We start from the raw sequence: 10,645 nt of genomic DNA, 5'->3' as shown, positions 1-10,645 counted from the left end.
CAAACCCCAAGCTCCCCTCGCAAGCGAGTAAATGTGTCCTGCTCTAGCGGTTTGGTGAGGATATCTGCGGTTTGCCTCTCTGAAGGGACATGGATTAGGTCTATGTGTCCTCTCTCATGGTTGTCTCGAAGGAAATGGAATCGGATGTCTATGTGCTTGGTTCTGGAGTGTAGGACAGGGTTCTTTGCAATGCTAATGGCTGACATGTTGTCTACAAAGATGGGAACCCTGCCGAAACTCAAGCCATAATCCTGCAAGGTTTGTTTCATCCAAAGTACCTGGGAGCAGCAGCTAGCAGCGGCAACATACTCAGCTTTTGTGGAAAAAAGCGCTACGCTAGCCTGCTTGCGAGAGGACCAAGACACCAAAGATGTACCGAGAAATTGACAAGTGCCGGATGTCGACTTGCGATCCAACCGACACCCACCGAAATCGGCATCAGAAAAGCCCACCAAAACCAGAGAAGAATCCGCAGAATACCAAAGACCAAATTCAGGGGTGAATTTCAGATACCTGAAGATGTGTTTCACCACCTGCATGTGGGAAGTGCGCGGCGAAGCCTGATACCGCGCGCAAAGGCAGACGCCGAACTGGATGTCCGGTCGCGTCACCGTCAGGTACAGGAGAGAGCCGATCATGCTCCTGTACTCCTTCTGGTCCACCGCCTCGCCGTCCAAGTCCTCATCAAGCATCGTAGAAAATATATACAAAGATAATATCATCCACGTATATTTGAACTAATAGAAAATCAGTGCCAGATCGCATGAGGAACAAAGTTTTATCAACACATCCCATTTTAAAGCCCTGTGCCAGCAAAAAGGTTTTCAATCTATCATACCAAGCTCTAGGTGCTTGTTTCAAACCGTAAAGAGCTTTCTGAAGTTTATAAACACGGTTTAGAAACTTGGGATTTTTGAAACCAGGGGGTTGCTTCACATAAACCTCTTCTTCGATAAAGCCATTCAAGAAGGCAGATTTAACATCCATTTGGAAAACCTTAAAACCCTTGGAAGAAGCAAATGCAAGAAAGATTCGAATAGCTTCCAAACGAGCAACAGGGGCAAAAGTTTCCTCAAAATCAATACCCTCTTTTTGGCAAAACCCCTGGGCAACAAGACGAGCCTTGTTCCGAACAACCAAACCATCCTCACCCTGCTTGTTTTTGAAAACCCACTTCGTTCTGATGGGATTACAAGCAGGTGGAGGCTCGACTAAGACCCAAACTTGGTTTCTTTCAAAAATTTCAAGTTCCTCATGCATGGCATTGACCCAATTAGAATCAGAAAGAGCGTGTCCAATATCCTTGGGCTCAAAAGAGGCAACAAATGCTGAATGAGCAAAGCCAGCGATACTTGTTACCTTGGACCTGGTGACTCGCTCGTTGAGATCACCTAACATCTGTTGAGGTGGATGGCGACGCTGAATGTGTCGCGGTGCTTCCCGTGTCGAAGTCGCCTCCTCCTCAACCAAAGCTGGTGCCTCCTCAGGTGCAGCTGGTGAAGCCTGAGTCACCTCCTCGAACAGCCCCCGGGAAGTAGACGTAGTCGGGTCGGGGCCGTCGTCATCATCCGAGCTCGTGGCAGAGATAGCTGGGTCCACAGCACGCGTGGTAGCCTCAGCGTCCCCATCTGCAGCTTCTTCCTCCTCATCTTCAAAGATGGAGGTGCTGAGCTCATCATCTCCTGCAACTTCAAAGACAGAAGAATTGCACGGTGCAGTCTCGTCGAAAGTGACTTCACAAGTCTCTCTGACGATGTTAGTATCAATAATCAGCACACGGTACGCTCTAGAGTGAGAAGCATAACCGAGAAAAATACCGTCAGACGAGCGAGACTCAAACTTATCAAGATTTCCATCTTTCAGCACAAAACACCACAACCGAAAACTCTGAGATGGTCAACACGGGGCTGGCGTCCAAATCGCAACTCATAAGAGGTCCTGTGCATGAAAGCACGCAAGAAAATGCGGTTGGACACCTAACAAGCGGTGTTAATTACCTCAGCCCAGTATTTGCGAGGAGTCCTATGCTCATCGAGCATCGTCCTCGCCATCTCAACCAGCGTCCGATTCTTCCGCTCTACAACTCCATTCTGCTGTGGAGTGTAGGGAGAAGAATACTGGTGTTCGAGCCCTTGATCACTGCAAAAGGTGTCAAAATGAGCATTTTTTAAGTCTGTGCCATTGTCACTGCGGATCGCTCTCATGGCCTGGGGTAACTCGTTTTTCAACCTCAAGATCAAGTCTCGAACAAACTCGAAAGCCTCATCCTTGGTTCTCGTGAAAAAGACCCAAGAATAGCGAGAAAAGTCGTCCACAATCACAAGAACGTACCACTTCCCACCAACAGACATCACCCGAGAAGGACCGACAGTGTCCATGTGTAGCAACTCTCTAGGGTGAGACGTCATCACCTGATTAACAGGCGGATGTGAAGTGACAATCATCTTCCCGTGGCGACACGGATGGCAAACAAGGTCCGTTTCAAACTTCAATTTGGGCAATCCTCGGATCAGGCCAATTGAGCTCAGTCTAGACAACAAGTCAAAGCTCAAATGTCCCAGTCTCCTATGCCACTTCCACAGATCAGAAGAAGGACCAGCCAACAAGCAATGAGAAGGGCCAAAAGGAGTTCCAGAGAAGTCAACCAAGAAAACCCGATCGCGAGGTGTAATCTGGCAAACCAAATCTCCCCTGGAATCCGAAACACGCGAGCAACCCTCCTTGAAGCGAACCTCAAACCCCTCATCAAGAAGTTGCGAAACAGAGAGCAAATTAAAGCTAAGATTCGAAACCAAAGCAACTTCTCTCAGGGTAAAGCGATCAAAAACTCGAACAGCGCCAAGTCCACATACCTTTCCTCTTCCATTATCCCCGAACACAATGTATTCCTTTGAACGCATCGGGGTGAGGCTGGAGAACCATTTGTCATTTCCGGTCATGTGGCGCAAACAACCGGAGTCCATGATCCACCTGTTCTCCAAGCCTCCGACCTGCACATCAGTAGTGAGACAAAGGGTGAGCAAATGTCTCAACACTGGGGTTAGCAAAGTGAGAAGCAAACCAGTGTCGAGCCATTTGCTCTACAGAAGGGTTAGCAAAACCAGACAAAGCGTATCCCCCGTCCTGTCTACCGCGTGACTGACGAACACCACCGCGAGGAAAGCGTGGAGCCTCAAAACCTCCTCCAAAGCCTCGGTACCGTGGTCCATAGCCGTACTGAAAACGACCAGGAGCACGACCGGCAAAGCTACCTCCCGCTGGAGCACGGTAACCACCACCGTCTCCCTGACCTCCACCTACACGGCGCGCCCTAGCATCTCGCCTACCACCACGCCGAGAAGGACCATGCACCCGAGCAGAGTACATGTCCGCGTTCTGTCTCTCCTACTCTCTCCTCACAGCCCGCTTCCTCCTAAAGCAAAACTCCTCCAGGTGACCTTCCCTGTCACAGAACTCGCAGTGGTACCTCACCTCACGCTTGGGAGGTGGACGCCTAGCCTGCGGACGGGGAGGAGCAGCCCTCTTCTTCTGGGCAACCTGGGCTGTGGCAGCAGGGAGCGTGTCGAGGGGATTCCTCAGATCATTGGGCTTTGGAACCCAAACCTGCTTCTGTGGAGGTGCTTTTTGTGGTTCTTTCAGCACACCATCCACCGGGTCGACAAGCGAAGGCTGCGTGCTCGTGCTAGCAGTGTTCCCAGCAGCCTTGCCAATCTTACCATACAACCTGTCAAAGTCTAACTTCGTGTATGTGTAACCAATCCCAAACCCATCACCACGCTTGAACTGCTTAATCATCATGCCCAACTGCGGTTCATTGCTAGAAACCCAACTCAGAATCACCCTAAGATAGGTATTCTCATTCTCTAAGTTGGCTTTCTCTACCGCAAGACTATCTAAATCAGCAATCAAACCAGAGCAAACAGAGCAGTCAATAGGTGGGCTAGACTCTACGACCTTAGTCTTTCCAAAAGACTTGATCAAAGCGTTCTTCTCCTCTAGCTCCGACCTAAGCGTGGGACAAAGCTTACAAGCGCCAAGCAAAGCAGGCCTAGATCTAAGCTCCTCTAGTTCACAAACAATAGTAGCAAACTTGGACTGCAAAGAAGCTAGATCAGACTTGAAGATAGGACACTCAGCGCATTCAAGCACATCACTAACAATGGGAGCGTCCTTGACAAGTTCAAGCTCATGCTTGGCCTTGGCTAGCTCGTGAGACACGTCAGAAAGCGAAGTCTTAGCAACATCTAAGTTCGCGACGTTCTCATCATGCTTGGCACGGAGAGCAACAAGATCATTCATGTGAGATATGCAGCCAGCGCACTCATCCTCACTAAATTTCTCCCTAGCACAAGCCAGCTCAGCCCCAAGCTTTCTACGCTCTCTAGCTGCTTCCTTAAGCAGCCTCTTCTGGTTGTCGAGAGAGGCGTACAACTCCCTATCCTCTGTATCAAGCAGGTCGATTGTGGAGTTTACCTCTGAATCGCTCTCGGATCCAGGAGAAGAGCCGGAGTGCGTCGGTGTAGCATGTCCACCCGAAGACGCACGAGCACCATCGGCTTCGCCCGCCATGGTGCAGAAGCTCTTGCGCCGACCGGCCGCCAAGCAAAGGCCGATGAATCCAGTGGCTTCCTTGTCCTGCTTCTTCTTCTTCTTGTCGTTGTCGTCGAAGGTCGGTGAAGAAGAGCGGTCAGTGTCGGAGCTCTTGTCGAGGTCGCTGAGCTGCGCCAGGAAGGCCTTCTCCCGCTTCTTGGCCTTGTACTGGAAGCGCTTCTTGAGCGACTCCTTGTCGAAGCGTCCTCCCCGGTCACGACTGCGGTGCTTGTGGCGCCGACGCTCCTTGTTGGAGCCTCCCTCGTCGCGGTCACGGTGGCGGTAGTAGTCAAAGGAGTTGTTCTGGCCACCGCCGGACTTCTTGGGGCAATCGGCGATGAAGTGGTTCAGATCGCCGCAGTTGTAGCACCCGGGGTTCTTCTTCCTCTGCCTGTTGTGGTAGACGCGCTGGAACTTGCTGATCAGGAGGCACAAGTCATCGTCGCCCAGCGTCTCCAGCTGTTCATCTGAAACAGAAGGCAAAGAGGCAAGAGAAAAGCCAAGAGCAGAGTTAGCGTTAGAGCCTGATCCACTACCTGGGCCAGTCACAAGAGCGACGCTCTTGGAAGGAGGGGCACCATTGAGCTTGGCTCGTGTCTGGTTATCCACCTCCGTGGCCTTGAGCTTGCTGAAAAGCTCGTTCACCGTCAGAGTCTCATAGCCAGCAGACTCAATGATGGTGTTCACCTTGAGATCTCACACAGAGCGATCAAGTGTGTAAAGCAACTTAAGGGCCTTCTCATACTCTGTGTACTCAAGGGAACCAGCAGATCTGTTCGCATTGACCTTGTTCACAATCGACTTAAAACGACTGAACATCAGATCAATGCTCTCACCCGGCTCCTGTGTGAAGTTCTCGTACTCACGCCGGTGAGACTCAAACAGTCTGGCCTTCACCTGAGGTGTACCCTCGTGGTAGTTCTCAAGACACGTCCAAATTTTGTGGGCTTCCTGAAAACCCTGGACGCGTGAGAACTCCGCACGAGAAACGCCAGCGAACAAGGCATTGACGGCCTTGGCGTTAGCCTCGTGCTGGGTCACCTGAAGAGGTGTGGCCCGAACAGCCAGCACCTCGTAAAGCTGGTTCGTGGTAATTTCCCAGACCTCGGCTCCCATGCTCTGCAAGAAGGCTCTCATGCGAACCTTCCAGTAGGCATAGTCCTCGCCGGAAAACACCGGGATCTTATCAAGACTCACCATGGTCGCCGAGTGGTTTTCGAACCGGTTAAGGTACTGAAAACCTCAACCGAGCTCTGATACCAATTGAGGGACCGAAGCCGGCGACCAGAGGGGGGTGAATGGGAGCCGATCAAAATTTCTTCGAAATTCGAATCGTCGGCCTATGTCCCAAAATCGCCCAAGCCCTCAAGCGTTCTGACCAAAGTTTGGAGTAGCTATTGAAAAGCTAAACCAACACAAAGGGTCTCGAACGAGTGAGCGAAACCACGAAGTAAATCGGAAGCGAATCGGAAAAACTACAGAACTAATCTGCCTGGACCGGTCTGACCGGTCGCGGCTGTTCAAAAACTAGCAGACCAGTCTGACCGGTCTTGCCTACCGGTCTGACCGGTGGCACCCAGAAAACCTCCGAAAACTTGGATTCAAACGATGAATCTCAACCAAACGACCATGAAAATCGATGAAACTTGGAGGATTGCTTCGCCCCTACCCCATGAACATATCCCCAAGAGATCTCGTCCTAAAGATCAAAGAATCTCAAGAATTCGGGGGGAGATCAAGAAGGATTTGGGTTTTCTCAAAAACTCAAGAAATCCAATTCAAAAGAGCTCGTGATTCCAGAGGGTTTGGGACAGGATCAGAAGCACGAGAATCACAACAAAGAGCTCGTAGAAACCTAGCAATCATGTGCACCAAAAACAAAATCGAAATCCATCACACAAGGGCACAAAAACTAGGGGATCGGATTGATTCAAAAGCCCAGAGGGCACAAGGAGGATGGGACCTCCTTTCCCAATCAAATCCAATACAAACTCTCACAAATCCATGGACTAATTCTACTCTAAAGAGAAGAACAGAGGGAGGGAGACACAGGGGCGGCGGCCTGGAGAATTAATGAGTCCACGAACAGAATACAAAAGCCGCAATTAACCTAACACAAGTGAAGGGGTATTTATACCCGCGGGACCGGTCAGACCGGTACGCTGGACCGGTCAGACCGGTTGGTTAGACCGGTTGGCTTGCAGCACCCCCTGTACACGATCTCATCTGACGGCCAAGGTTCTTTCTTCGGAACGAAGTCTTCTCCACGATGCCGCCGTCTTGATGAAGATCCAGTCCGCGGTTTTGGAGGGTCCGCGAAACCCGGGTAGGTGGCCGGTTTTGAGAAAACCGCCAAAACCTCACGCGCGGGAAGATTCCCGCCTCCACGCCGTGGCCCTAGACGTCGTTCCCGCCTCGGCCTTCTGACGGCCCTAGACGCCGCCCGACGCCCGTCGCCTCCGTCAGTCCCGAGACCGACGCCCGTGCCTCCATGACTTGGCGTCTTCAACCGCCGTCCGCCTCCTTAGTTTTGTGGCGCAAACCAAGAAACCCGCCTTCCGTCGCCGCTTGTGCCCTCGATCCAGGAGTGGACGCCACAGCTGCCGCCCGGTCCGAGCTCCGGTCCCGGCTACCCTTCACCGCCGTCCACCGCACGGTCCATAGGCCACAGCACCTCCACGGCAGCTCCCCGTCGACACTCGACGCCCGTGTACCTGCAATCCAAAGACCAAGCGCACGATCACACCACACGGTTGACAATTCACTCATCACAAGCAGGATAGAGTACTCAACATTCCTCAACAAAGAAAGACACGAAAAAAATGATACAAGAGCAAGAGGCTGTTCACTGTTCAGGATGTGATGCAGAGCACTGTCCGTGCTTGGTTGCAGGAAACCATGGAGCATCCCATGGACAGAGCAAGAGGCTGTTCAAGGTGAGTGGTAACCATGGAGTGATTTACTATTTCCCGGTTTGTTCCTGAAAACGGTACTTCTCATTTGAAGCTAAAACGATCCCACCCTCCAAGGTTACCACCTGGGTTTCCCTTTGCACCCTGTAGCAGTAAAATGTAAAGTCACATCCATCAAGACTCATCGTCTCCTACCACACAAGTGACATTGCTGATCATCCTTAATCCATGCCCAACTCCGAATAAATCCCGGAGCATCACATAGATCAGAGCCTTCTTCAGGGGCCTGTGATAAGATATTTCCTCACCTTGGAATGGCCTTAACGTCTTGAGCATTGCGTTTCTGCTACTTCCTTTGAGCTATCATTCTCATGATCAGGTGCCATTCACATGGGCAGAGAGGTCGATGTAATTGTAGGTTTCTCTTGTCGTTCAAGTGACAGCAAGTGAGATCCATGTAATTGTAGAACTAGTGCCACAAGTTGCAATAAGTCAGACCGGTGTGACTGATAGGCTTCTATAGTGGACGTATATGTGGAAGTGGATATACATGCTCCTCGTCTCTGAATATTCAGATGCAGTCTCTTCAGGCAGAGACAGTTTCAGGTTCAGACTCAAGACTCATTCAGTGTCAGACAATTCAGTTTTGGTCTTTCGGATGCATGGGTTTTGAGTCTTACGTAGATATTTTTCACAGGTCATCACATGATTTTGGCTCCATTTGTCGTCGTCACCACTCAGCACTCACAATTCTTGCAACCACAACTTTTTCCCCTGACTGCACCTGTCTCCTAACATTTCAGAAAGTTTTTTTTTCAGGTAGGAATACCTCTTAATGATCGTAGAAAGCTTTTTCTTCTTCCTTTGGAAAGGCAGTTACGATCATCAGGATGAAAATACTGGGTTGAGTACCAAATTTTCATTACTTACTGTACTGCCAATCCGCCACGGTGAAGACGTGAATTACAACTATCCACCTGCCGTGACAGCCAAACGAAAGCATGGAAGGGAAAACGTCTCCCTATGTTTTCATTAAGCTAGGACTAGGACATGCTCATGTTGAACACTACACTTCATTAGAACGCCTACTGAATCGTCGGAACAATAGGTAATTTAGATACAGATTTAGAGATTACACTTTATTATAAATTATTTTGCTACAAATTTACAACGCGGTGCGCGTATTTCATTGATCCGGTCCAGCGCATGCATGCGTACAAATACACTACTACTTGTACACCAAACTGTGCGATCCCAGGTCCCCTTCACAGATACTCGTACACCCTGCAGTATGTAGCAGTACATACGAATACGTACGTCTACGGTACACGCGCGATCCCCCGGGTCGCTAGCTTCACATAGCGATCGAGCTCGCTCACTTGCCGGGGACGAAGTTGGTGGCGTAGGCCCAGGCGTTGTTGTTGACGGGGTCGGCGAGGTGGTCGGCGAGGTTCTCCAGCGGCCCTTTGCCGGTGACGATGGCCTGCACGAAGAAGCCGAACATGGAGAACATGGCGAGGCGGCCGTTCTTGATCTCCTTCACCTTGAGCTCCGCGAAGGCCTCCGGGTCGTCGGCGAGCCCCAGCGGGTCGAAGCTGCCCCCCGGGTACAGCGGGTCCACCACCTCCCCGAGCGGGCCGCCGGCGACGCGGTACCCCTCGACGGCGCCCATGAGCACCACCTGGCACGCCCAGATGGCCAGGATGCTCTGCGCGTGCACCAGGCTCGGGTTGCCCAGGTAGTCCAGCCCGCCCTCGCTGAAGATCTGGGCCCCCGCCTTGAACCACACCGCCTCGCCGAACTTGACGCCGTTGCGGGCGAGGAGCTCCGGGAACACACACCCCAGCGCGCCCAGCATGGCCCAGCGGCAGTGGATCACCTCCAGCTCGCGGTTCTTGGCGAAGGTCTCCGGGTCGGCCGACAGCCCCGCGGTGTCCCACCCGTAGTCGCCGGGGAACTCGCCGGTCAGGTAGCTCGGGGGCTCGCCGGAGAGCGGGCCCAGGTACAGGACGCGGTCGGGCCCGTACCAGGGGCTGCCGGCCGCCGCCGGCTTCGGCTTCGCCGCGGTCTTGCGCATCGTGATGCGGCCCCCGCCGAACATGTACCTGCTGCTGGCCGCCGGCTTGCCGGCGAGCGCGCGGGAGGTGAGGGCCATGGTGGCGGCGGCCATCTCGATCGGATCACTCCTCTTGCTGCTCTGCTCTGTGCTCTGCCTGGTTGCTGGTTGGGTGTGATGATTCTGTCGGAACACGGGAGCTGCTTTTATGCATGAGATTGGATAGGAAGCCATCTTTCGCTGGGCTGGGATTGGCCGGCTGGCCCTTGCTGGGATGGCTAGGCGGCTGACGTGGCGCACGGCGGGGCCCAGTGGCCTATCACACAAGAATCCTGGGGTGTGCCACGTAGGAATGGGAAGAGCTAATCAGGAATTGCCACTTGGCATAGTGGAGAAAAAGAGTGGATGAGATAGGCTTGGTTTTGTCGTCACGTGCTTCTTGCTAATTGTCAAAAGCAATCAATGAAGTGTTGGTGTTTGGAATGATCACAACGGGTGGCTCTGCGGTGCGTGCGGCGTGCCTTTCTGGTCCGTACGAACAAGTGGCCTGGCTTTTGTAATTTTTTTTTTAAATACGGTTTGGTGGAAATGAAGAGGATGAAATCTCCTTCAGAAAGGATTATCTAAACAAGCCTGAAAGATAAATTAACATAGCACAAAAGGACAGACTAGAAAACTACGATGAGTATTATTTGATTTCAATAAACTTTAGTGTGTAGAAAATTTTGCATTGTACATGGTTGTGCCTTGTGCTTAAAGCTGAACAAAATGCTCATGACTCGTTTGTTACCTCGCTTTTCATGTCTAGCTCGGCTCGGCTCAGCTTGTTGCAATTTTTTAATGAGTCGAGCTAGCATTTTTGCTCCAACGAGCTACGAACGAACTAAGGCAAGGACATATCATCGGTACCCACCCCCCCACCCACCCACCCCAAGTTGTCGGTGAGGTCGTAAGCCCATGACTCCATTCTCCTTATCCTTGTGCCTCTTTGCACCCAGCCACATCGCAGGTTCGCATCCTCCCTCGCGGGCCATGCCCATTCTGATGTTTATTGCTTTGGCTCACAAGCTAACTGAGCCAACTCAAT

At 51.8% G+C, this 10,645-nt stretch overlaps 1 protein-coding gene across 1 annotated transcript; it reads right to left on the bottom strand.

The window, feature by feature from the left end:
- Positions 1–8,614: 8,614 nt before the first annotated feature.
- Positions 8,615–9,752, bottom strand: LOC120672986 (chlorophyll a-b binding protein of LHCII type 1-like). The gene has a single exon (XM_039953645.1). The coding sequence runs from the start codon at positions 9,670–9,672 to the stop codon at positions 8,878–8,880; it is 795 nt and encodes a 264-aa protein (XP_039809579.1). The 5' UTR covers positions 9,673–9,752; the 3' UTR covers positions 8,615–8,877.
- Between the last annotated feature and the right edge of the window lie 893 nt (positions 9,753–10,645).

Source organism: Panicum virgatum, chromosome 5N (assembly GCF_016808335.1).
Source record: "Panicum virgatum strain AP13 chromosome 5N, P.virgatum_v5, whole genome shotgun sequence".
Taxonomy (NCBI): Eukaryota; Viridiplantae; Streptophyta; class Magnoliopsida; order Poales; family Poaceae; genus Panicum; species Panicum virgatum.
Note: the sequence above shows the minus strand (reverse complement) of the source record. Positions and strands in the feature narration are given on the sequence as shown.